This window comes from Epinephelus lanceolatus, chromosome 11 (genome assembly GCF_041903045.1).
Source record: "Epinephelus lanceolatus isolate andai-2023 chromosome 11, ASM4190304v1, whole genome shotgun sequence".
Taxonomy (NCBI): Eukaryota; Metazoa; Chordata; class Actinopteri; order Perciformes; family Serranidae; genus Epinephelus; species Epinephelus lanceolatus.
In genome coordinates this window covers 43,252,924-43,280,897 of record NC_135744.1, presented here as the reverse complement: position 1 = coordinate 43,280,897, position 27,974 = coordinate 43,252,924, and the positions used below count along the sequence as shown (strand labels likewise).

The 27,974-nt window shown below is 42.8% G+C and overlaps 1 protein-coding gene across 1 annotated transcript; it reads left to right on the top strand.

Moving 5' to 3' along the window:
* Window positions 1–140: 140 nt before the first annotated feature.
* Window positions 141–23,545, top strand: slc13a5a (solute carrier family 13 member 5a). The gene is made up of 13 exons (XM_033610504.2): window positions 141–415; window positions 2,808–2,936; window positions 5,237–5,373; window positions 6,935–7,167; window positions 7,620–7,781; window positions 10,260–10,443; window positions 11,730–11,852; window positions 12,020–12,232; window positions 18,372–18,475; window positions 18,983–19,104; window positions 22,076–22,237; window positions 22,577–22,714; window positions 22,803–23,545. The coding sequence occupies exons 1-13, from the start codon at window positions 302–304 to the stop codon at window positions 22,929–22,931; spliced, it is 1,950 nt and encodes a 649-aa protein (XP_033466395.1). The 5' UTR covers window positions 141–301; the 3' UTR covers window positions 22,932–23,545.
* The last annotated feature ends 4,429 nt before the right edge of the window (window positions 23,546–27,974 follow it).

Below are 27,974 nucleotides of genomic sequence, written 5' to 3'. Positions count from 1 at the left end.
GGAGATCTGATTTCCTCTTTAGTGTTTACTCTGTGTGGAAAGGTTCAGATAACACCTGCTGGGACACACTGTGTGTGTGTGTGTGTGTGTGTGTGTGTGGTGTAACACACATGGAGTTAATATTTAGTGTCGACCGTGAAGTGCATCACAAATGAGACAGAGCAGCAGAAGCAGTGTGAGCACAGAGGACAGAGGAGAGTCTCATTGATCCAGCTGTTCTCTGACAGTCATTCAGACTTACTCATCATCATCATCATCATCATCATTATCTTTATCTTCATCATCATCACCATCATCATCCATGGCGGTTCTTCCTCTGCGGGTGAAAATGTTGCAGCAGGTCTGGAGGTTGAAAGGCGTCGTCATTCTCGTCTGCAGTCCGTTCATCCTGCTGCCGCTCGCCGTCAGCACCACGGTGAGACCAGTTTACTGACCAGTTTATTGACCAGTTTACTGAGCAGTTTACTGACCAGTTTATTGACCAGTTTACTGACCAGTTCAAGAGCTCTAACCAGTTTAAATAACCATTTTATGAAGCATTAACCACTTAAAATTTTTAGTCTTTCAAACACTGACCAGTTCAACTTTCCAGTTTACTGAGCTACTAACCAATCTAAATGACCAGTTTGAATAACTAGACTGAACACTAACCAGTATAAATCACCAGTGCTAATCAGTTAAGTTGCTCTTCTACTGAACACTGACCAGTTACATTTACCACACCACAAATAACAGATATGAACCAGCAACACAAACCACTGTCCAGTAACCAGTCTGCTGATGTCCAACCAGTTAGATCAACCAGTTCATTAGAAATATCCCAGTGGACAAAACCAGTTTATTGATACTTCATCAGTGAAACTAACAAACCACTTCGACTGAACCAGTTCACCACTCACTGACCAGTAACACCAGTAACACTGACTAAGAAACAGCTGTGGAACAGTATCAACATCAACATGAACCTCAAGTACCAGCAGTGAAAGTATTGATAATCAGTCAGATATTATTGATGCATGACGTATTGATCAGTTTCATATTTCAGTACAAGAACCTCAACATTGTTCAGTACTCTGAGTAAATGTAAAACCAGTTGAAGATTGTCTGACCAGTTTAACTGGGGATTTACTGGCTGATTTAAACTGGTCAGACCAGCAGGCTGAGCTTCAGTTGTTTGGACACCAACAGGCAGCAGGTTACGTTCACAACTCCTCTGTCACTGATTGACAAACAGAGTTCAGACTCTTTAAAAGTTCAACAGAAAACTGAGAAGTCGCCTGGAGAAAACGTTCAACTCAACGATTCTGCAAACGTATATTTCTCACGTATCATCATCGTTTCTAAAGTGTCGTGTTTCAGATCACAGAGTTTGTGTCGACAAACCAGGTATGTTTTTAACAACAGGTCGGGTTGTTTCCAGCAGCGTTTGTGGTGACAAAACGAGACGTTGAGACATTTCGAGCTGCATTTTTGCTGACAAATCGGACATTTTGAATTAGACACTGGTTAGTTTCCAGCTGTGTTTGTGGCAACAAAACTGGGTACTAACGAGATGCCGGGTCTTTACCAGAACTGATTATTTTGCAGCAAAATCAGGTACTTTTTAACAAGATGTCCAGATATTTCCAGCCGTCTTTCTGGTGCCAAAAACAGGTATTTTCTAACAGGACGTTGGGACGTTTCTAGCTGTGATTCAGCGACACACCAAGTATTTTTTAAAGACACGCTGGGACATTGGCCGCCATGTTTTTAGCAACAACGTGAGTTTTTTTTAACCACACACATTAACCACAGTGTTGTCACTACATAAAGGTGAAAATGAACAAGTAAAGAAACATAAGGTTTTCACACATTTACTGTTATCTTGTCCTTATCTGATTGACATCATAGGAACATTATAAAAACATTATGAAAACATTATAGGGACATTATAGGAACATTATGTGAGACTCTGTTTAGGTTTCATGTCTTTACGTGAATACACGTTGAGACAGAGATGGCGTGTTTGGACAGAGACACTCCTGTCCTCAGCTCCCTGCAGGGTCAGGCCTCTTTAACGGGTCATTTCACCTCATTGTTATTCAGTCCGCTCGGTGTTCTCACAGTCACAGCGTGAAGCTTCACACATGTTCTCCTCCACGTTTGCTTCATATACAATCAGCTGTGGGAGACGTACTTTAGGTAGGAACACTACAGCGTAGAAGTACTCTGTTATTCACATCCAAATGTACATAAAGTACTGAAAGTAAAAGTACTCATTATTCAGAGTAATATTATGAATATTATACAGAAAGTGTTTTTCTCTTTATAAAGTTTAAACATCACGTTATATAATAACTGTCAGTCCGTCAGCGAGCCGCCCTCTCCTCACGTTTCTCCTCGTTACATCATCGCTGCACACATGAACACTTCACATTTGTTGGTTTGAGACGTCACAGCTGGATCCTGGAGTCCAGCAGGTGAACAAACGCAGAGTCTCAGGTGAGCAGACGCGTCGTAGAGGTTTAAGTTCACAGCGTGAGTCTGAGTCAACATGTCTTCAGCTTCCAATAAAAACACCTTTGGCTTCACATGTTACATAACCAGGTGCTGCGGTTTGATGAGACGCTCAGGTGATTATTTATCTGCTCCAACTGTCAGAAACTTTTTGATCCTTCAAAATCCACCGTCGAGATCTCATCACAGAGGAACCATCAGAACATCAGCAGCTTTGATCATGTGACTAAAGTTAAATGTTTTGGGAGTCAGAGTTACCTGATATGTTAAATGTTTTCTGTGTGTGTGTGTGTGTGTGTGTGTGTGTGTAGGAGGCGGCCTGTGCTTATGTCATAGCCCTCATGGCGGTGTACTGGTGCACTGAGGTGTTGCCGCTGGCGGTGACGGCGCTGCTGCCGACCATCCTGTTCCCTGTCCTCGGCATCATGGAGTCCAGAGATGTAAGACTGGATGCACACACACACGAACACACACACACACACACACACATCCTACAGCAGGGGTGTCCAAACCAGACGTCCATCTCCTCAGCAACACTCTCCAGCTCCTCCTGGAGGACCCCGAGGTGTTCCCAGACCAGATGAGATCTATAATCCCTCCAGTGTGTTGTGGGTCTGCCCCGGGGCCTCCTACCAGCTGGACCAGGAGGATCCTGATCAGATGTTGAACCACCTCAACATGAAGGAGCAGCGGCTCTACTCCGAGCTCCCTCCAGATGTCTGACTCCTCCCCCTATCTCTAAGGCTGAGCCCAGACACCCTACAGAGGAAACTCATTTCAGACGCTTGTATCTGTGACCTCATTCTTTCAGTCACTACCCAGAGCTCATGACCATAGGTGAGGGTTGGGACGCAGATGGACCAGGACATCGAGAGCTTACACATCTCTGCAGACGCCGCACCAAACCACCGATCCATCTCATGCTCCATTCTACCCTCACTGTGAACAAGACCCAGAGATACTTGAACTCCTTCTCTTGAGGCAGTAACTCTCTCCCAACCCAGAGGGAACAATCCAGCGTTCTCCAGCAGAGAACCATGACCTCAGATTTGGAGGAGCTGACTCTCATCCCGACCACTTCACACTCAAACCGCCCCAGGTCATGCTGGAGGTCACAGTGAGATGAAGCCAACAGAACCACATCATCTGCAAAGAGCAGAGACATAACTCTGAGGTCCCCAAACTGGACCCCTTCCTCCTCCAGTATTTTTGGGGCAAAACCACGAGTCACTAAATTAATTTTTGACATTGAGGTTAATATTTATCAGTGTCTGTGGTTGAACAGAAAAACCTGCTTCATCTTTTATCACAGGTCTTTATCAGAGAGATGAACTCTAGAGGGGCAAAAATCCAGAAGTGACGCTGAACTGTTGGTAGATTTTGTTCCAGGATACATGAGCTCCTTCAGTGGTGTTACTGGGACGTCTTTGTGTTTTTAATCTTGAGAGACGTCCCTGCCTTGTTACGAAAATCTGCACGAAAAAAATGAAGTAAAAGGCTGAAAATAACCCAAAGAAATTAATTCTCATCTACAGTCTGAGGCCCTGATCACACAGAAAGCATGCAATGTGCACCACACTGAAAAAAAAGGCAGGCAACCACCCCATCACCTCCTCACCCTAACCTTCCCGTGTAGTCTATCCACTGTTTATTTATCAATTTTAATTGTATGTATCCTGCAGTAATCAGTGTGTAGCTGCTGCCATGTTGAGGCAGAGGGTGCTGTGTGTAGCTCTGGTTGAGGGTGAGAGGCTGTCAGCAGATAAACAGAGATCTGTGTGGGTACATGAGACCCTAAAAAAGAGGCTGGATCATGGGGAGTACCACCAGTTGGTCCAGGAGCTTCTCCTCCATCATGGACGTTTACAGTACTGCACTTATCTGTTGTTTTCTATTGAGATGGTGCTAACTGTGCTTTGTAAGGTCATACAGCTCTGGGTATCCAGCAACCACTACCACCAGTTTCTCCTCCATTGTTTACCAGCTGTAAACTTGTTGTCGTGACCACCACAGAAGGCCCGCCTCTCAAATCATCTCATTGGAAAAAAGCAGAGATGACGTGGGGCACTTTTCAGCTCTGCACTGAGTTTGTTTTTGTTTTTTTTTAACTCGTGGAGTTCAGAGCGCTCTGTCAAAAACACCAGGTGCCTTCACAGAAACACAAGGCATGAAGCAAAAAGCTTCATTCTGATTAAAAACTGTCACAAAAAGTCGCCTCCAGCTGCTGAAACACTTCCTGTGTGGTCAGTGTGTGAGGCTGACAAAAACTGCTCATTAACTTTAAAACTTTAAACGACTCACCTTTTGTTTCAGTTCTGGTTTAATCATTGCAAAGTTCAAGTGTTGATGACCAATAAGTCCTGCAAACATTCACAGGTCGATCCTTCTGTTTCTAACTGCCTGAAAATCATCATCAGGAGATTCATGAGATGGAAAGAGACTCTTTTTCTAACACTGAGAAATGATTTACACACAGCATGATGAATGGATCATATATTAGTTGGACAGATGAACACGGTGCTCCGCCTCACAGTGTAAAGCCTTATTTAACCTCCTTTTGTTCAACACTGGGCCAATGATGGAGAATTATTACATAGAGCTGCATAAAGACCTGCTGACTGTGTGTGAGGTCCTGGTGCCTGGTACAGACATCATTGTTGTTGCATGAAGTGTCAAAAGCAGCTGTGCAGTGTTGAGGTTTGTTGTCTAACACCTGTCAATCCTTCCTGCTGTGTGTCAGGTGTGTATGCAGTACCTGAAGGACACCAACATGCTGTTTGTGGGCGGGCTGATGGTGGCCGTCGCCGTGGAGCACTGGAACCTCCACAAACGCATTGCACTCCGAGTTCTGCTACTGGTCGGAGTCCGACCCGCCCTGTGAGTAACATGATCTCCTGAGCTACAGGGTCGATGTCTGCGTTACTGAATACAAGAACAAAATGAATCTGTTAAACAGAGATTTTATTTATAACACTCAGCAGCACGCCATCAGACTGAAACTAAACTGTTCAGTAGATAAAAAGTTTTCTATTGTTCTCACTTGTGGAATTACAATGTAATGTTTGACCTGAGGGTGGCGCCAGAGACGAGGTCATGTTGTTATTAAATCTCAGGGTTTGTTCCACGTTCAGACTCACTCATGCTAACATTTAGCATCAATGTTAAGTTCATAAAATGTTTATCATTTCAGCATTATCTGACGCTGACAGGATTTTATTTCAAACTCAATTCAAAAAGTTCAAAACATTTTAGTTGACAAAAATTCTAATTGTCTACGATTTCTACGAAAAAATTCAACGCTTAAATGTGCAATATGTAATTTTCTGCCGCTAGGGGTCTCAAACCAAAACAATAACAGAAGACGGAGTTGGATGACGTCACGAAGTAGCATAGGATCATGGGAGTTGTAGTCATATAACAGATACAGATCTGCCGCTAGCCGGAGCGCTGGTGCCCCGGCGGGCAGCAGTGCTTGCAATACACTGGTGGAAATGATTAATATTTCGATAACATCAGCCAGATGTTTGCTTACCTGTCTAGTAGAACACACGCGAGGTCAGCGTCGAATTGTAGTCATAGATTTTCACGAAGCTCTCTCCATCTCGGAAAGGCCACACCAATATTTATCCTTGATTTAGCTCTCTTCTTATCCCAAATTCTTCTGGGATCGCTTGGTTGACCCGTACGTTTCCGTTTTACCGGCTTGTTTACCGGGACAGCTTCGGTGTCAGAAGGTGCAGCAACCGTCAATGCATAATCATGATCCATGACGAGTTAGCTTAGCCTAGCAACAGTAACGTTCATTCTCTGACGTCTCATCCGGTCTGCTTCTTCTTCTTCTCCTTTATTTAATGGCTATGGTAACTGGAGTTACACATTGACATGTGACCTAATGACACGGTCCGTAACTTTTATTAATATTTCATATTTATCTGGGTTTGAAAAATTCTAGGAAACATTTCTGATAATCTAAGTACACAACTAAACAAAATATATAATATTGGTTTAGTCATTTTTAGACATTTTTATGTGGAAAAACTACATATTATACCTTTAAGTCAACAACAATTTACAACGGTTTAGTTGATAAAAAAAATTCATGACATTTCAGTCATCACATGTAGTCCTAATGATTTCTATCTGTTCTTTATCTTTAAACTGATGCAGTGAGGTTAACTCATGGATCATAAATCAGTCCCCAGGTTCACTGTAAACTCTGACTTATCCATGTGACTGTTAAGAAGCAGAAACATAACTTGCTTCTTCATGTGCAACATGTTAGTCTGGAGGTTTAAACTGGTGTCCTCTCACAGAGTTGGTGATTCAAACTAAACTTTCATCTCTGTCAGAGAAAACTGATCTGAGTTCAGACTGTTTACTTACAGCACAGCTACACTCACAGATAACTGAGCCTCCTACCTGTACCTCTGTCTCCCAGGTTGATGCTGGGGTTCATGGGAGTGACGGCCTTCCTGTCCATGTGGATCAGCAACACGGCCACCACCGCCATGATGGTCCCAATCGTCCAGGCCGTCCTGGACCAGCTCCACGACAACGTAGACCCTGAACCCTCCTCGAAGAGCCAGAGAGGGAGTGTCGACCTCCACCTGGAGCATCAGGAGAAAACCGGTGGCATCCTGCAAACTGCCGCTCCGAACACGCTGGAGAACGGTACGACTAATACATGGTTTTATGTAGCAGATATGTTGAAACTTTATGTTTCAACAATGCTGTGGTTAACATGAGGTTATGTTTAGGCCCAAAGACCACTTGGTTATGTTTCAGAAAACATGTTGTGGCGTAGAATACCCGGTTTGGTCACCAACATGACTGTAAATATCCCAATGTCTCGTTTAAGAATACTTGGTTTGTCGCCAATAACACAGCTGAAACAGTCCCGACATTTCTTTAAAAATACTGATTTCTCCAAAAACATGGCTGAAAAAACTTCAAGCATCTCATTAAAAAATACCAGATTTTGTCAGCATAAACTCAGCTGGAAATGTCCTGAGGGTTTTTGAATAATATCAGGATTTGTCGCCAAAATATTTGAATCATTAAGTGACTGGATTCAGTTTCTCTGTGGTCTGACACTGACCTGTAATGTGTGTGTTTCCTCCCAGGTCTGAATGTTGCAACTTTAACACAAGGCAACTCAGAGAAAACCAGCAACCTGCAAGACAACATGTCCTCTGAGCAGAAAGTGTCCTCTGACGGTCAGATGGACAGACAGGGGATCATCAAACCGACACCACAGGACAAACCTCCAGGACCACCAGGACCCGGTGAGTCCACAGAGGAGAAAATCCATGAGTGGAAAAATCACTCATTAGATTGATTTTTTTTCTTTAGAGCAGCTGTTTGTTTCTGTTCACTGCAGTAAAATATGAATATTACCTCGTCAACGACTTTGTGGAGAGTTTGGTTAAAGTAACAGTGTTTTAGTAGTGTAATGCTAAATCAGTGGAGTCCTCGTGTAATTTCATATTGGACATCAAGTGCAAGTGTTTGTAACTGTTTATAACCCACCTGAACTATAGTTTATTTGCCATAAGCCAAACGCCCAGTATTTTGTTAAGAAAAAAACAATAACCTGGTTTCTTCACCAAAAGCCCGGCTGGCAATGTCCCAGGAGCTTGTGGGTTTTGCTTGTCAAAACATTTCATTTGAAAAACACAGTTTGTTGCCAAAAACGAGGCTGTAAATGACCTGGTGTCCCCCAGTAAAATACCTGGTTTTGTTACCACAAAAAACACTGGAAATGGTCCAGTGTTTCATTGAAAATGACCCAGTCTTGTTGGCAAAAACACATCTGAAAATGTCCCAACACTTCGTTAAAACATGCTTGGTTTTGTCGCCAAAAGCACTGCTGGAAATTTCCCATCATCTCATTAAAAAAGATCTGGTTTTGTTCCCAAAACATGGCTGGCAGTGTCCCAACATTTTTTTTAAAATACCCAGTTTGTTGCCAAAAACAAGGCTGTAAATACCCCGTTCTGTCACCACAAAAAAATGCTTAAAATTTCGTAAAAAACACTGAGCACAGACGTAGAAAAACAGAATTTTATATTCCAAATGTTGACATAAGACTTAAAAGATTGTTTTTGTTCTTGTATAACCGTTCAGTGTTCAGAGCTGAGTCCCTTCTGGAAACTTTTATTGGTGCATTCTGGGATACTCTGACATCTGAGACGTAACGCTGAGTACTTGAGTACTTTTTAGATTCAGAGTGATTTACACTCCCAGAGGACGTCACCATCTCTGATGTCCATCATGAGAAAACATCCCTGAAAAATCACAGACAATAGGCGCTGATGACTGCAGAACCTGAGAATCCTCCTGTTCAAGTTTTCCTCAGTATCACAGGAATCCAGGGACACTTTTAATGGAGACAATTCACAACCCCCGCGTAGAGCAGGGCTGAATTTCCTGTTTACAAACTTTACAGCATGATTATTCCTCTAATGGCTAAGCCACGCCCCCCTCCACTCACTCAGACAAACTATCAACATTCAGTGAGCGGCGCTATGGCAGGTGTCACAGTACACGGCATTTCACAGGAGGCAACTGATGATTTTTGGAGACATAACGATCAGATGTCATTGAGAAGTAACCAAAAGGGCCTAAACTACGCATTGGAGGGATATATTCATCATTTTATTGTTGAGAAGGTCGATGAAAAGCTTAAATTACAAGCCAAAATTTACAGGTCACAGTGTACGCTTGTGAACCACATCTGGTTGCCGTCACCATCAAAGACAACAAGTTAAAGTGCCACTGAAGTTAAGGTTTTTGGCTCAGAATATGAGAAAAGGATAACGGCCTTTTTACCATCTTTACCAAGAGTGTCTCTCCGTTAGTTTGGTGCTACAGTATTTACACTGAATCATTCAGCATAACGTTTGCCAACCTTTGTTATCTCTGCCATTACAGATAAGTTAATGAAGCTAAGCTCCAGAAGTTAACGTTAGCTTAACTAGAGCCCTTTGGACAACAGCTAACAATGATGTACCATCACCAAAGTACAAAACTAGAACAAAATAGGCTAATGAACTCCCAGCAAACAAGGTGACATGATGAACAACGCAGCTAGGAGCTAACGTTAGGCTAACTTTAGCTAACGTTAGCTAGAGATGTTAAAGATAACTTTATATTTCTTTCCAGCAAAGTGACAATATGTTGCCTCAAACACAATGTTGACTTACCTTAGAACAGATGTAGACATCATTGTTAATCTTATTCACGTTGAGTTGATGTTGTGGTCTAACGTTACCACACAACTTTATCCAAAGGAGACACTTTTCTCGGTTGAGATGTGGTTTAAAGTGTAAAAAATACACCTGGTCGCCCAGCCTCTCAGGATACCTTGTGTCAGAGTTGCATGTACCCCATGCACACCGTTTGACCATTTTTAAACTTCAAATCTCAGAAAAAGCTCATAAAACCGAACAAACTGACTTTCTGTAATGCATTTCAATGGACGTCCAGGCAGAGAATGTCCCAGTGTATGGGAATGGCTATACGCACTGTGATTGGCTCATCATGTTTGAGGGCAGGGCTTAGCCATAGGTCAATTTAAGTAAACAAGGGATGATGATAGGATTAGTTTTGTGGTTAGATTTCATGAGATCACAGCTGTATCACAGCCCGTCTAAGAACATCCCAAAAACTACTAAAAAGTGATGCATGATCTGGGGACTGATCAGAATCTGCGGTTAATCAACACACACAGATTTACTGACTGTACGAACCATCTGTTGCAGCGGTCGTGGTGGTGGAGAACGTCTGCTGTCAGGTGGAGGTGGTGGAGCTGAGTGATGAAGAGGAGCAGAGGAGGAGCATGAGTAAAGGACTCCTGCTGTGTGTGTGCTACGCTGCCAGCATCGGGGGCATCGCCACTCTGACCGGAACCGGACCGAACCTGGTTCTGATGGGACAGATGAGCCAGTAGGTGTCACGTACACACACACACACACACACACACACACACACACACACACACACAATCGGCTCCAAATCCAAACCAACGACCTGCTAACAGTAACGACACTCTGACTATGATTCACAGTGTCACTGTCAAACAGACAACCAGTGAAACCAGTGAAAACCAGTGAGTACAATGGATCTATAAAGAGACCAGGACACAGTGTTGGGGGCGGGGCCTCCTTCATTCTTATAAAAGTTGCTCAGTGGAGCCTGACACCAAAACAGTTCATGTTCTGGAATTACCCACATGTTCTGCATCACTGAGCCCACAGAGCAGGAGCACTTCAGACTTCTGATGGCCAAGCAGCTAACTTCCTGTTTAGCGCTCCGATAACCTGAATGAGGATAAAATTATTTCGTCCTGCGGCTCTTCTCAACTTTCCAAATCTTATCGTACCAAAGTGATCAAATCCTGGTAGTGAAATGAGTCATTTTGTTGAGATTGTGACCATCGTGAGGAAGGTTACCTTTGAAATGTAATATTGTAAGAGAGAGCAGAGCAACGGATGCGGCAAACACCCGACTTTCACCTGGCAGCCTGCTGTTCACTTCCGGCATGACCACATGTTTTTGACATCCTGCCTTTGGTTGCTGCATCCAGAACCTCAACAGCAGACAGAAAGATAGCCAGTGCGTAATATGTAGACGTGAAAGTCCTCTGACAAAGCATTGTTACCTCTGGCTCCAAAAATCAAGATGGCGACAGCCAAAGTGCCGAACTTGAGGCTTCAAATTAGGAGTCCACAAACCAGCAGGTGACATCAGGGTGGCTGCATCCATTATTTAAACAGTCTGTGGTTACTTCCCAACTCTGATTGTGACATAGCAACTTTAATGGGAATGAACAGAAGGCCCCGCCTCCAACTCCGTATCCAGTTCTCTTCTATACCCATTCAGACCAAAGGTTTCAGGTTCCCTCATGTTGAACAGACAACACACTGATGTTTACAGTGCTTCCTCTTTGCAGTCCTCATTTCAACACTCTGTGGAACCAAAGCGTGATGGTCATTGATTGTTTGGTCAGATTTGTGACCTTGTTCACTCCTTGATCAGAAAGTTTGAGGTTTTTAACATTTGAAAACTTTGGCTTCATTTGTTCATTGTAGAGAAACTTTATCATACTTCTGGTGTCAGTCCTCAAATTCTGATCTCAGCTCTGTTCAAACCTTTGCTTGAAATGTTCTGATGTTTCTTTTTGATAAAGGTTTTTTGTGATGTTTAACTTCCTGTTTGTCTCGTTCTCGTAGACTCTTCCCTCAGAACGGTGACGTGATCAACTTTGCGTCCTGGTTTGCATTCGCCTTCCCCACCATGGTGCTGACGCTGATGCTCGCCTGGTTCTGGCTGCAGTTTCTCTTCATCGGCTTTAAGTGAGTGTCTTCACCAGAACACCCAAACAAAAGTTCACTCAGAGCTTCCTGTGAAGAGTCGAGTCGAGGTTATTCAGGTGTCTCTCAGCACTGGTTGTTGGTATTGGTAGTTTTCTTAAAGATCTTGAATCAGCCAGTCGTTAAATGTTGACTTTGGCTCTTCACAGCCTGCGGAAGACGTGGGGTTGCGGGGCGGTGCAGTCGGAGAAGGAGCGAGCGGCATACGAAGTGATCCGGGACGAGCATCGGCGTTTGGGGCCGGTGAGTTACGGAGAGGTCAGCGTCCTGGCGCTCCTCATCCTCATGGTGGTGCTGTGGTTCACACGAGACCCGCGCTTCATGGACGGCTGGGCCACCCACGTCTTCAATGCCAAGGCCGAGTGAGTACCAACAAACTCGTACACGAGTCAAGTCAGAGTAACTGAGGGGGTTAGAGAACGTTCAATGAAAGGCTTGTTCAAACTTTTAACAGTCAGTTTAACCCTTTAAGAACAGACGAACCAGCCGCAGGTCGCTGTCATGATCCTGATTTAAACAGATTTAAAATAAGAACCGTAATGTTCTTTTAGCAACAGAAAGATAAGGCCTCTGTCTCCTGTGTCGTCACATCATAACCTTACCTTACCTTACTTTACATGTGGTGGGAACATAATCATTTCCTGGAATTACACCAGAATTTGATAGTAATGGCTGCAGGAGATCGTTGATTCCACAATCCTGTAAAAAACGATCTAAAATAAAACTACAATAGAGAGAACATTTATTCTTTTTGCAGCAGAAAGCCAAAGCTTCTGTCTTCTCCATCACCATGTCAATGGGGTCATTGCTGTACATTACATGTGGTGCAAAATTGCACGGTGTTGCAGGAGGAATGAATAAAGAATTCATCGCAACACCTTTTTACTCGACTCATAAAAATGAGCGTATCTCAGGTATTAAATAACAAATGGAGTGTTATGAATATTTTCTTTATGGTTCTACATGTAAAAATCTTTTGGATCAAAATGTTTGGTGTTTTTATTTTGTAAAATCTGATGAAAAAATATCTGACTTTTGTATTATTTTTTTAATGCCACAATTTCAATACTTGAATCAGTTCTTTTGGTTTATTGACTTCTTAAACCTTTTAGCTCAGGTTGTACAGGTTCTAGGGCTAGGAAGCTCTTGAAGATACTCCAGGAAATGACATCACAATTAGTTGAAATACCAGTGTAGGTTGCCGTCTTTGTTGCAGTGATTGAACCTGCGTTTCCTCTGTGTGTTTCAATCTGCTCAGTCTGGACTGAAGTCGAGTGTCTGTGGCTCCACATTCAGTCTGTAGATCCTTTAATCTGCTGTCTGGAGTCCGAACACCACCTGGAATGTGTGTGTGTGTGTGTGTGTGTGTGTGTACATGTGTGTGTGTTCAGCTCTGGTCCTGCATTAATGTAAAGTGGAAAAAGAGTTCAGACGACTGAATGAACCCGCAGTGTTGTCAAACACAGACCTTGCCTCGGGGCAAACACACAGGAATCAGAGGCGAAGAACAAACAGAGGAAATGTGTCCTGGGTACAAACTGTGGGACTGACCTGCACACTGTCGCTGCATGAAGCGCGTCAGGCTGCAGGTCACCGAGGCTGCCGACACTCAACTGGTCTCAACGCTCACCACATGAGCACATGAACAGGTCCAGAGTCGAGTCTTTACACAAGTGCTCTCTGAACTCCAACTGAATGATCAGTGACATCTTGTCATTTTGTATGTATTTATTTATTCAATGTTAATCTTGCTGACGAAGACAATGGTGAACATTTTTTAGCTTTTTAAAACTAAACTTAAACTTAAAACTAAAACCTTTAAAATATTTGTCGACTAAAATTTTTTAAATCTTCATCAACTAAAACTTTTAAGGATAAGAATGACTAAAATGTGATTAAAACTAATAAACATTTTGGTCTCAAGGCTAAGACTAAATCCAAAACAGCTGCCAAAATGAACACTGATCCAAATGATGAACGGGCCCTTGCACCTTTGTGCATGTCGGGGGTGTTGGCGGGACTCTGGTTGATGCAACCTTCCACTCATGACTTAGATGTTATTTGCTGTGTGGACTGTTTGTTGCTGGATAAGATGTTTTGCAAATTGTATCCCACTGTGTGGCGCTATAGAGAAAACACAGTAATTATACATCATGTTGTATTTCGTGTAGATCACACTGTGTAAATTAAATGTAGACCGACTTCCTGTTGGCAGTAGGTGGCGCTCTGACTGTGAGTCAGTATCAGTTGTTGATGATTTCAGGCTGTGAAATCTGGGGCAGATTGGACACCGTAAAGTCAAGTTATGACAATGTCCTGTGTCATGCCGAAACGTCAGAATTTGCTGCATCACCATGGCAACAAGGAAAAAGAAACAGAATTGTGGTAACGTTTCACTGTTAAGGTCTGAAGATTGTACCACCCAAAATCTGAAACAAATCTGACAAACCCTTCTGTAACAATTTCCTAAAAGTCTTTTACGTTTCCTCTTCAACGTCACCTCAATAACGTCGTTGTTCTGCTTCACTGTTTCGTGTAAAAGGTACGATCACAGAGCGGAGGGATGGAGTCATCTCACCTTTAAAGCGGCATGGAAGGTAGTAACAGCGCCGAAACAATGTCTGTCCAGCTGTACGGGACCGTGGGCAGCACAGATGTGACTTTTTGCCGACGTGTTATGAGTGCACCCCACCACGGGAGATTTAAAAAGCTGCTGCTAGCAGTTAGCAGCTAACTCGAAGAGGAAGAACAGCAGCTGAAAATGTCCACAAGTAGTGAAAACAATGAGGTCCAGGAGCTCCTTACCCTTCGAGCAGAGGATGAGATCAGGCGCCATATAAAAGGGGCACTAAATGATCGTTATTGACATGTGATGTCACTGTTATTGTTTATAAAGAGCTGCTAACATGTATGTTATATGTCACACTAGAGGCCGATGCTGTTGAGTTACATGTCACAGCTCTTTTGATTCCATGATGTCGTCATGTTGTCTAAACCCACACTGGAGCAACATATTGCCGCTGTCATTCAGCGGCTCTATAGCGCCATCTAAAGACCTGGAACCACCTGTGCAGGATGATCTGAGGTCCGTTCTGTGTTGTCCATGTCCATAGCGATGTCAACATTGTGTTGTAAATTTATAAAGTCCCAGCAAGGTCACATGACCAGGATTCATCCATTGATCTGTTTGTCCTGCTGCCGTCCGTCCTTCAACACTGAGCTGAAATTACAACAACAACAAAAAACCTGAGTCCATTTCCGAGAAGAAGGAGAAAAATATCAGTGATCAGAATCAGGAGGTGACGGACTGATAAAATCTGAGCTCTGATCTCTTTCTTTTTATTCTCCTCAACTCATTTTAATTTAAAACATTTCATCACAGAAACAGAATCACTGCTGAAAAAAGCAATATTATAATTGAGTCCTGCAGCAAATCACAGCCTTGCTGATTCATTCATTCATTTTCCGTAACCACTTATCCTGTTGGGGGTCAGAGGGGGGTGGAACCTATACCAGCTGGCATTGGGCGAGAGTCACCAATTAACCTGCATGTGTTTGGACTGTGGGAGGAAACCCACGCTGACACGGGGAGATGGCAACAGATCGGTTTGCAGAAATGTACAACACCAACAGATATTAATGTTTGATGTTTGTCATTTCCTTAAAGAAATGAACATCTATATTTTCTGGACCTGAGGGGTTTAAAGAAGTCGGATCCTTCTGTAGGTGAAGCAGCAGCAGGCTGATGGTCAGTTAGAGGCTGAAAGTATTTTTTGACAGCAGGACTCAGGTGATCTGACCTGGTTTTTAAAGGTGGGGTTGGGGGGGGCAGTCACCTTGGACATGCAGTTTGTGCAAACAGGTGATTTCAACATGTTTCCTGATTGCACAGGTTGATCGTAAGCAAACTGCAGCTGATGCCAAAATAAGGATTCAACTCTCACCTGCAATCCTTCGGCGTCCCTAAAGAGACAGTCATTAATGTTTATACATACTGGAAAGACACAGAGACGTGACGATGACACAGAGACACGGCGAAGACACAGAGACGTGACTACACAGAGACATGATGACGACATAGAGACGTGACGATGACACAGAGACACAGTGAAGACACAGAGGCATGACGATGACACAGAGACGTGATGACACAGAGACATGACGATGACACAGAGACATGATGACGACACAGAGACGTGACGACACAGAGACATGATGATGACACAGAGACATGATGACGACACAGAGACGTGACTACACAGAGACATGATGATGACACAGAGACATGATGACGACACAGAGACGTGACGATGACACAGAGACACGGCGAAGACAGAGACATGACGATGACACAGAGACGTGATGACACAGAGACATGACGATGACACAGAGACGTGATGACACAGAGACATGACGATGACACAGAGACATGATGACGACACAGAGACATGATGACGACACAGAGACATGATGACGACACAGAGACGTGACGACACAGAGATGTGATGATGACACAGAGACATGACGATGACACAGAGACATGATGACGACACAGAGACATGATGACGACACAGAGACGTGACGACACAGAGATGTGATGACACAGAGACATGACGATGACACAGAGACATGATGACGACACAGAGATGTGATGACACAGAGACCTGACGATGACACAGAGACATGACGACATGGGAAAAAAACATCCTTAAAGAGACCAACAGTGAGTTGTAAATTTAAATTTACTGAAGAAAGAATTAATTTTTCGCTGCACTTCTGGACTGACTGAGAGGACATTTGTATGAAGTTGGACATTATTCACAAAGTATGGAAAGTTAGATCTTTTTTATGAAGTGAGAACATTTGTGGAAAGTTAGAAATTTTTACAAGTAAAGGACATTTGGGGACATTTTTAAGACTTAAGGACTATGTGGAAAGTTATACATTTTTAACAGGTGTGGACATTTGGGAAAAGTGGGGATGTCTATACAAAGTCAGGACACTTGTGGAAAGTCAGGACGTTTTTACGAAGTCAGGATGTTTTTACAAAGTGAGGACGTTTGTGGAAAGTCAGAACATTTTTACAAAGTCAGAAAATTTTACAAAGTGAGGACGTTTGTGGAAAGTCAGGACATTTTACAAAGTGAGGACATTTTACAAAGTGAGGACATTTGTGGAAAGTCAGGACATTTTACAAAGTGAGGACATTTTACAAAGTGAGGACATTTGTGGAAAGTCAGGACATTTTACAAAGTGAGGACATTTTACAAAGTGAGGACATTTGTGGAAAGTCAGGACATTTTACAAAGTGAGGACATTTTACAAAGTGAGGACATTTGTGGAAAGTCAGGACATTTTACAAAGTGAGGACATTTGTGGAAAGTCAGGACATTTTACAAAGTAAAGACATTTTACAAAGTCAGGACATTTTACAAAGTCAGGACATTTGTGGAAAGTCAGGACATTTTACAAAGTAAAGACATTTTACAAAGTCAGGACATTTTTACAAAGTGAGGACATTTTACAAAGTCAGGACATTTTTACAAAGTGAGGACATTTTACAAAGTCAGGACATTTTACAAAGTAAAGACATTTGTGGAAAATCAGGACATTTTTACAAAGTGAGGACGTTTGGTGAAAGTTGGGATGGTACAGAGTAAGTGAGTTAAAGTGAATCATTTTGGTGTCGGCAGGTGAAACTCTCCTCCTGAACTTTTTTTCAATGAATGAATAACACATTAAAAAAACACTCGGTGTGAAGAGGACATGGATTCATGGATTTTGGGGACGTGCCAGTACTTTTGGTCGCGGAGTTCAAACACAAACACTCTGTGGTGAAATCCCCATTCATGAACTAAGCGGCTGCTGTTGCACCATGTGATCCGTTACTCCACGCCGACAGAGGACACGAGGACATCTGATTATTGCAGAACAAACATGAAGGCAAACAGGAAGTGAAGCTGCGTGAGGAGGATAAAGAGTTGGCGAAGAACACGTAGGGTCACTATTTATTCATCCTGGTGCCATTTTACAGTGTTACAAAAAAAATCCAACGTACCTGAGAACAATCCGACATCAAACTACGAGTCGGTATCATGTTCAGCCATGAGCAGAGAGGACGGTACTGAACACATGAAACAGCAGTCGTATAAATACTGTGTCTCTGTTCTCATCTTTGTAACTTGAGCTGTTAATCAACCAAAACAACTTTATCCTGAGACAAAACATCTGTTTATATTCTGTGGATTTAATTAACTTTTAGATAATTTGTTATTATTATTATTATTATTATTATAAAAGTTTTTATTATAATTACACTGTAGACATTTATCAGTCTGTGATGTCATAAAGCTGCCCTCTGAAGGCGAGCTGGTTTTATCGACCGTGTTAATAAAAGAGTCTTCATTGACTTTGTCCTGTTTGTTTTTGTGGGATGTGAATGTTTGTTGTTTTCTGCTGATTTGATCAAAGTAAATAAATAAATGTTTGTTGTGTTTGCAGGTTCGTCACTGACGCCACCGTCGCTCTGTTTGTTGCTGTGTTGCTGTTTGTTCTTCCTTCTGAGCCGCCGCACTTCCTCTGCTTCTGGAGGAGCTGTGATACAGGTAACACACACACACACAGAGATAACACACACAGGTAACACATACACACACACACACACACACACAGATAACACACACAGGTAACACACACACACACACACACAGATAACACACACAGGTAACACACACACACACAGATAACACACAGATAACACACACACACACACACACACAGATAACACACACAGGTAACACACACAGGTAACACATACACAAACACACACACACACACAGGTAACACACACACACACACACACACATACACACACACACACAGATAACACACACAGGTAACACATACACAGATAACACACACAGGTAACACACACACACAGATAACACACACAGGTAACACATACACACACACACACACACACACACACACAGGTAACACACACACACACACACACAGATAACACACACAGGTAACACACACAGACACAAACAGTTGACAATTCTTGAATTTCTTTCAATGATTTGATTATAATATTGATTTCATCCAATCAGAGTCCCCAGTGTCTCGAGGCCCCGCCCCAGCTCTGCTCACCTGGCAGGTGACTCAGAAGAAGATGCCCTGGAACATCGTCCTACTGCTGGGAGGCGGCTTCGCTCTGGCCAAAGGCAGCGAGGTGAGTTTAACATCTTCAGAGAGACACTGTGGAATGTGAGGGCGTTTTTACAAAGTGAGGACGTTTTTCAAAGTGAGGACATTTTTCAAAGTGAGGACGTTCTTCAAAGTGAGGACGTTTTTACAAAGTGAGGACGTTTTTCAAAGTGAGGACATTTTTACAAAGTGAGGATGTTTTTCAAAGTGAGGACGTTTTACAAAGTGAGGACGTTTTTCAAAGTGAGGACATTTTTACAAAGTGAGGACGTTCTTCAAAGTGAGGACGTTCTTCAAAGTGAGGACGTTTTACAAAGTGAGGATGTTTTTCAAAGTGAGGACATTTTACAAAGTGAGGACGTTTTTACAAAGTGAGGACGTTCTTCAAAGTGAGGACGTTTTACAAAGTGAGGATGTTTTTCAAAGTGAGGACATTTTACAAAGTGAGGACGTTTTTACAAAGTGAGGACGTTTTTCAAAGTGAGGACGTTCTTCAAAGTGAGGACATTTTACAAAGTGAGGATGTTTTTCAAAGTGAGGACATTTTACAAAGTGAGGATGTTTTACAGAGTTAGGACATTTTTCAAAGTGAGGACGTTTTTCAAAGTGAGGACGTTTTATGAAGTGAGGACGTTTTTCAAAGTGAGGACGTTTTATGAAGTGAGGACGTTTTACAAAGTGAGGACGTTTTTACAAAGTGAGGACGTTTTACAAAGCGAGGACGTTTTACAGAGTTAGGACGTTTTTCAAAGTGAGGACATTTTACAAAGCAAGGACGTTTTTCAAAGTGAGGACGTTTTTACAGAGTTAGGACGTTTTTCAAAGTGAGGACATTTTACAAAGCGAGGACGTTTTTACAGAGTTAGGACGTTTTTCAAAGCGAGGACATTTTTCAAAGTGAAGACGTTTTTTAAAGTGAGGACATTTTGCAAAGTGAGGACGTTTTACAAAGCAAGGACGTTTTACAAAGTGAGGACGTTTTACAAAGTGAGGACGTTTTTCAAAGTGAGGACATTTTTACAAAGTGAGGACGTTCTTCAAAGTGAGGACGTTCTTCAAAGTGAGGACGTTTTACAAAGTGAGGATGTTTTTCAAAGTGAGGACATTTTACAAAGTGAGGACGTTTTTACAAAGTGAGGACGTTCTTCAAAGTGAGGACGTTTTACAAAGTGAGGATGTTTTTCAAAGTGAGGACATTTTACAAAGTGAGGACGTTTTTACAAAGTGAGGACGTTTTTCAAAGTGAGGACGTTCTTCAAAGTGAGGACATTTTACAAAGTGAGGATGTTTTTCAAAGTGAGGACATTTTACAAAGTGAGGATGTTTTACAGAGTTAGGACATTTTTCAAAGTGAGGACGTTTTTCAAAGTGAGGACGTTTTATGAAGTGAGGACGTTTTTCAAAGTGAGGACGTTTTATGAAGTGAGGACGTTTTACAAAGTGAAGACGTTTTTACAAAGTGAGGACGTTTTACAAAGCGAGGACGTTTTACAGAGTTAGGACGTTTTTCAAAGTGAGGACATTTTACAAAGCGAGGACGTTTTTCAAAGTGAGGACGTTTTTACAGAGTTAGGACGTTTTTCAAAGTGAGGACATTTTACAAAGCGAGGACGTTTTTACAGAGTTAGGACGTTTTTCAAAGCGAGGACATTTTTCAAAGTGAAGACGTTTTTTAAAGTGAGGACATTTTGCAAAGTGAGGACGTTTTACAAAGCAAGGACGTTTTACAAAGTGAGGACGTTTTACAGAGTTAGGACATTTTTCAAAGTGAGGACATTTTACAAAGCGAGGACATTTTTCAAAGTGAGGACGTTTTACAGAGTTAGGACGTTTTTCAAAGCGAGGACATTTTTCAAAGTGAGGACGTTCTTCAAAGTGAGGACATTTTTACAAAGTGAGGACGTTTTTCAAAGTGAGGACATTTTACAAAGTGAGGACGTTTTACAGAGTTAGGACATTTTTCAAAGTGAGGACGTTTTTCAAAGTGAGGACGTTTTACAAAGTGAGGACGTTTTACAGAGTTCGCTCTGGCCAAAGGCAGCGAGGTGAGTTTAACGTCTTCAGAGAGACACTGTGGAATGTGAGGACGTTTTTACAAAGTGAGGACGTTTTTCAAAGTAAGGACGTTTTACAAAGTGAGGACGTTTTTACAAAGTGAGGACGTTTTACAAAGCGAGGACATTTTACAGAGCAAGGACGTTTTTCAAAGTGAGGACATTTTACAAAGCGAGGACGTTTTTCAAAGTGAGGACGTTTTTCAAAGTGAGGACATTTTACAAAGCGAGGACGTTTTTCAAAGTGAGGACGTTTTTCAAAGTGAGGACGTTCTTCAAAGTGAGGACATTTTTACAAAGTGAGGACGTTTTTCAAAGTGAGGACATTTTACAAAGTGAGGACGTTTTACAGAGTTAGGACATTTTTCAAAGTGAGGACGTTTTACAAAGTGAGGACGTTTTACAGAGTTCGCTCTGGCCAAAGGCAGCGAGGTGAGTTTAACGTCTTCAGAGAGACACTGTGGAATGTGAGGACGTTTTTACAAAGTGAGGACGTTTTTCAAAGGAAGGACGTTTTACAAAGTGAGGACGTTTTTACAAAGTGAGGACGCTTTACAAAGCGAGGACATTTTACAGAGTTAGGACATTTTTCAAAGGGAGGACATCTTACAAAGTGAGGACGTTTTTACAAAGTGAGGACGTTTTACAAAGAGAGGACGTTTTACAGAGTTAGGACATTTTACAAAGCGAGGACATTTTACAAAGCGAGGACGTTTTACAAAGTGAGGACATTTTACAAAGTGAGGACGTTTTACAAAGTGAGGACATTTTACAAAGTGAGGACGTACAGTATGTGGAAAGGTTGTGCTGAATGATGTAAAAAACATCCTCACTTGAAACTAGAAAGTAGATCCAGGCAGAAGCTTTACACCTTTCAGTGATGTCATGTTTTCTTCATACTAACATGTGTGTGTGTGTGTGTGTGTGTGTGTGTGTCGTCAGGTGTCCGGTCTGTCCCGCTGGCTTGGCGCTCAGATGACGCCGCTACACTCCATCCCTCCCTGGGCCATCGCCATCATCCTCTGCCTCCTCATTGCCACCTTCACCGAGTGTGCCAGCAACGTCGCCACGGCAACGCTCTTCCTGCCCATCCTGGCCTCCATGGTAACAACCCCCTCCCCCCCCCCCACACACACACACACACACACACACACACACTAAAGATGCGCACTGTACATTCACGCTGTCACAGTCAGTCGTCATCAGCAGAGCTGTTCAGTTCAGGTTCCTGCAGATGTTTCACATTAAAAGCTTCTCAACAACAACAGGAGGAATTCAACACTTGTTAGTGTGAAAGGTCTCAACAGGAAGTTTCATCGACCGTAACAGCGACAGAAAAAACAGCGAAGTTGAGAATCTGCGTTTTTAGAAACTGAATAATTTGATCAGCGAAGTCGTTTTGACTGAACGTTGACATGAGTGTGTTTCTGTGTCCTGACGCAGTCTCAGTCCATAAACGTGAACCCTCTGTACGTGATGATCCCCTGCACCCTCAGCGCCTCCTTCGCCTTCATGCTGCCGGTGGCCACGCCTCCCAACGCCATCGCCTTCTCCTCCGGTATCCTCAAAGTGTCTGACATGGTGCGTCCCGATTCTGGAGGAAAACACCACTATTTCAGCTCCGCCCATGACGCCATAATAACCTCTGTGTTCTTTGCGCCCCCTGCAGGCTAAAGCTGGCGTGGTGATGAACGTCATTGGGATCAGCTGCATCAGTCTCGCCATCAACAGCTGGGGGCGTGTCATCTTCGGCCTGGACTCGTTCCCTCCATGGGCCAACGCCACCACCGCCGTGTAGGATCAACAACCAGCTGCCTCATGTCTGTTTTCAGGTCTCGTCACTCGGCTGCGAGTGAAATTATTATTTTATTTTACAGTGGCGTATGACCGCTGCTGGGTCTGAGCCGCCACGAACTTCGTCTGGATGTTCGGATGTTCTGTGGAGACAGTTTCCCAAAAGTTCTCTCACCAGACTGCGACTGTGAACGCCGCTGAAACACTGCAGACTAAAACAGAAATTATAAATAAACCTGCGTCTCATTCGAACCATCACCCGATAAACAAAGTTTAATATCTGAGAACTGACGGAAACTTTCTCCCCAAATATTTTTAATTCAAACCTTCAAAATGTTGTTTGGTGGCGACTTTACTAACAGTTGTTCTTTCGGGAAACTGACTCCAGATCAGTTACAGATCAGTTACAGATCAGTTACAGATCAGGGAGCATCTCTTCTTCGTGTCATCTAATTATTTGTAGTAATTATAAAATATTGTGTTTTGTGTTGTTTTCTATTTAAATATTTTTATTGGTAACATGTGAGTGTTTCTGTACATACGTAACTTCCAGAGTTTTCTACCATCTTGTTGCTAACAGTTTTATTACGTGTTAATAAAAGTTGATCTTTGAACAAACGAGTGATTGAATTATTAACGCACTGAGACTGTACAAATATAAACTGTACACGTCATCAGCATATCATGATACAACGCTTCCTCTGAGATCCTACGAATGTTATTACGTTGTTGTTGTTTTGTAATGTTGGGTTCACACTACACGACATTTCTGTCCGTTAGACGGTCTCTATGTCACATCAGGAGGTTGTGGAGTCATAAACTCTCGCGACCAATGTCTACGACCAATCATTACTGGTCATCTTTCACAACGTGTGTGATGTCATCAGATTATTCTTTTCCTGTTTTCATTATTATTATTAGTAGTAGTATTGTTATTGTTATTATTATTTCAGTCACTGTGTCTGTTCATGTTTGAGCTGAACTGTTACTGTGGTAACATAAAAAGTGTCACCAGGTGGGCGGAGCTACATTTGAAGTACCGCATGCAAACTATGACAGTCACTGAATCCTCCACAGGAAGTTCCTCCAAATGTTTCACAATAAAAGCCTTTTTAGAAAATGAAGGGATTCTCTCAGCTGAAATGATAAGAGGCTTTTAATTTGAAACAGAAACAGGAAGTGTTGAGTTTGATTAAACTAAGAAGAGAGTGATAAATGGTGTGGTGTGTTTGAGATGCAGCTGGTAGCCTCTGCAGCTGTGCTGAGTAAAGGCCCAGACACTATCCGTGAGTTTGATTCCTTTATATCCTCCATTATGAAGAAAGAACATTCTTTGCTAGCTTGATGCTAATGGCAGTACTCAGCGGGTTGATAAAGTGCCTCTGCTGTTTCCTTTTCACTCTGTGTGCTAACGTCCCAACAGGAAATATCTAAAAGACTGGGCTGTTGTTGTCCTACAGTTTCCATGGCAACAGATCGCTCTGTGTTCCTATTGGTCAAAGTGACGGCTGTGACGGGAAAAGTCGTGGAAGACAAAAGAAAATCAAACATGCTAGACTTTCTGTCATGACATTGTGAGGCGTCTCAGACGTGGCGTCAGCTGTCGTCTACTATGACACACGAGATGAAACGATGGATTATGGATTATTGTGTACGACACTCACTGACATTCACGATCTGAGCCGACACCGTACGTCGCAGCATCGAGCTGTAATCAGGCTGATGTTGTGTGATGTGAACCCAACATAACTGTTTTTATTTAAAAGACAAAGAAGGTGTAAGGGTGTGAAAAGGTCAAGTCACAGAACATTTGTCACATCCTGGCACACAGCGTCACACTTTTCTCAGCGGCGTTTATACACGATCCATTTCTCCCTATATTTTGTAAATTTTTCAGCTCAGGCCTCAAAATAAAAATGAGTCTTTCCAAACAGTAGCTTTGGTTTATAAGTTTGTAATCCAATGTCGGAAAATCAACTCGTAGCCATTCGCGAGTTCTGGCTTCTTCCTGCGACCGGACGAAAGTATCTTTAGTAAGTATTTATTTTTGTATGGGACAGTTGTGTGTATTTTTATAGGTGTAATGTAGATAGAAAACTTACTCTTCCCAGTTATCTCATTAATCTCAGTTGCAGTCTCTTGCCAGTATGGTTGTATATTTGGGCCCAGAGAACAAGATAATGATTGGTCAGTGAGGCTCCCGGCTCAGGGACCTTTAGCTTCACGTCTCTGTCCGGTCGTCCTCTGTTGCTCAAATGTCCGATTCTTCCTCCCGTTTTTGTTTCATATATTTTGTAGAATGATTCTTTGACATTTGGATTCTTGATTTGGATTCTTGATCACTTGCAGAGATCCAAGGGGAGAGGAGGTAGCAACACAACTCCACCTAATGGAGGCTGACGGCGCCCCAGATTCAAACGTCCAAAAACACAAAATTGAAACCACAAAATATCTCCATACTGCTCGTCCGTAGTGATCCAAGTGTCCTGAAGCCCCGACATAAAAAGTTGTTTGGAAAAACATCATTTGAACTCTGTTTTTAGCCTCATTGTAGCCTGTAGCTCTTGGATCACTACGGACGAGCAGTATGGAGATATTTTGTGGTTTCAATTATGTGTTTTTGGACGTTTGAATCTGGGGCGCCGTCAGCCTCCATTAGGTGGAGTTGTGTTGCTACCTCCTCTCCCCTTGGATCTCTGCAAGTGATGTGAGGACTCTAAAACTTCACCTGAGCCTCCCTCGGCATATGGTTGAGTAGATAATGGCTGAATTTTCATTTTTGGGTGCACTATCCCTTTAAGTTTTTAAATGCTTTATTGAAGTATTCCCTAACTTGCAGGCGTCCTAGTCCATATGTTTTCGATACATCCCATAGCTCTGTAGTTTCCTGTTGGAGGTGATCTAACAGAGAGACGTGAGACCTCGTCTGACCCACAGTTTAAAACCAGCAGGTTCAAATACGACCCAACTCAAGATCCCTGTCTGTTTCTGCGATTGTAATTTCCTCATTTCATCATACCACAGCTTGATAAAAAACAAAGTCCACTGGTTCAGTTTGCTGTAGCTCCTTACAGCCTGACCTTTACCTTAATACATTAGGTCCTCACAGTAAAGTTATTGTGGAAAACAGTCATGGAGAGGACGAACTGCAAAGTGACTGCACTCAGACTTCACACAGGTCCAAACTCTCCAAAGGAAAGTCCTGTGTTTTGACACCTGTCCACACCTCGACCTCCCACCACACGGGACCGCCTCCTTATTTATTCTGAAACTTTATTTGTGTTGTGTTTCATACAGCAGGCGACTCACAGCAATTTACAGAACAATGAAATGTAACAAAGGACAGATTTACAACAAAAGAGAAACATTATCTGTGGTTACAGCACAACAAGGCAGGAAATAACCACAAGGAGCACAAGTAGAAAGACAAAAAAAAATAACTGCATGCTTATTTATTTATTTATTTATTAATGACAGAAGCACAAATATGAAGGAAAAATGACCAAGCTCCTCGCTCCAAAACGAGGACGCAGCTGCGTCCGGTAGAATTGTCCTTCCGAGCTCCCGTACAGTCAAGATGGCGGTGAAGATGACAAAAAGACTGAGGCTGAATCCAAATGTCCACACTTCACCACACTTGCAGGCTCGCAGGATTTGCAGGAGTGTTCCAGGGAAGTCTGGGAGTGTTTAGGGCCTCAAAGCTACAATTCATCCGGTCCACAGGAGCCTCAGGCGGACACCTGCAGACTTCCAGAGAGTCCACTTGGGGTACAGACTTCACTGATTTCATGACCCACAATTCATCATAAAGGTGCAGACACACCAAACCGACATCAAAGAACCAGCGGTGACGAAAGCCAACTGTTGCGTCGTCTACGTCGCCTCACGTTGCCCTGTGTCAGTTGCATTTGAACACACTACACGGACTACATCCGACGGCCAAGTAGCACGTATGTTCTGCGCCTGCGTGAGAGAGAGCGGAGTGAGAGAGTGGTACATCCTGTCAGCCGAGGGGTTTCCTATCTGTGCAGCCGAGCACCGCAGCACCTCCACGGACTATTACATCCAGACGGTCCCGGTGTTTCCTCCGCAGGCTCCACTTCACTCAGCTGCCCAATAAACCCGCTGCTTCTTCCCACTTCACAGTGCAGCTGCAGTCTGTGAGGGCTCAGTCTGCAGGTCCAGAGGGTGGACGTCTGGATTCAGTCTAAAGCTGCGTATCGAATCACAAACTTTTTCATTATACTTTCAGCGTGTGCTGCAGCTGCTCTTAAAAAGTACGTACCTTCCTCACGTTACGTCCTGAACTTTGACCCTCTCACACACATATATCCGTCACCTTGGAGATCAAACAAAATGCTGTCTTTTGCTCTGATGTCGTTATTTTGAAATAAGTACTAACTGCACACACTGTAGACTCACGTCAGATTCATGGTATATTCACTGTAGTAAAATTACAGAGGCCGGACACTTCTCTGATACTGCTACACCATTTTGTTGTTTGTTATATTGATGATTATTTTTGCTTCATTTTATTTCTGTTATTAACTGGTCATCAGTCACCTGAATGCACCATCATCTGTCACTGCAGCTTCTGACAGATTTCAACCAGTTGTCAAACACCAGACACTGACTGTCATGTCCTCTCCTCCTGAACGCTGGTCTGGACAGTTTTAGCCCACTAACCATCCCACTATTGGCAATGGTACTACTGTACTTTAAATAAAGCAATCGTACTATCAAATTCACAAACACTCTGTCTGAATACATTGCTCTTCTTAATGGGTTCAGTTGACTATTTAATCTGCAGTTTCCTATGACCTGTATCCCAAACACACACCATGTGAAACTGTGTGTGGGCCCCTGTGCAGCGGGTGTGGACCAGGTGTGGACCAGGTGTGGACCAGGTGTGGACCAGGTGTGGACTAGTTGTGTTAATTCAACAGAATGTAATAAAAGTGTCTGTTGTTAAATGTTTCCCTCTGGCGGTCACAACATGAACAGCTGGTGCCGTAAAGTGACGGAAATTACCGGAAACAGACATAGG

Excerpts from the sequence above, each read along its gene's own strand:
- slc13a5a (XM_033610504.2), top strand. The coding sequence starts at position 302 with ATGGCGGTTCTTCCTCTGCGGGTGAAAATGTTGCAGCAGGTCTGGAGG. Across the intron at positions 7,168-7,619 it reads TCCGAACACGCTGGAGAACG|GTCTGAATGTTGCAACTTTA; the intron begins GTACGACTAATA and ends GTTTCCTCCCAG. Across the intron at positions 7,782-10,259 it reads TCCAGGACCACCAGGACCCG|CGGTCGTGGTGGTGGAGAAC; the intron begins GTGAGTCCACAG and ends CATCTGTTGCAG.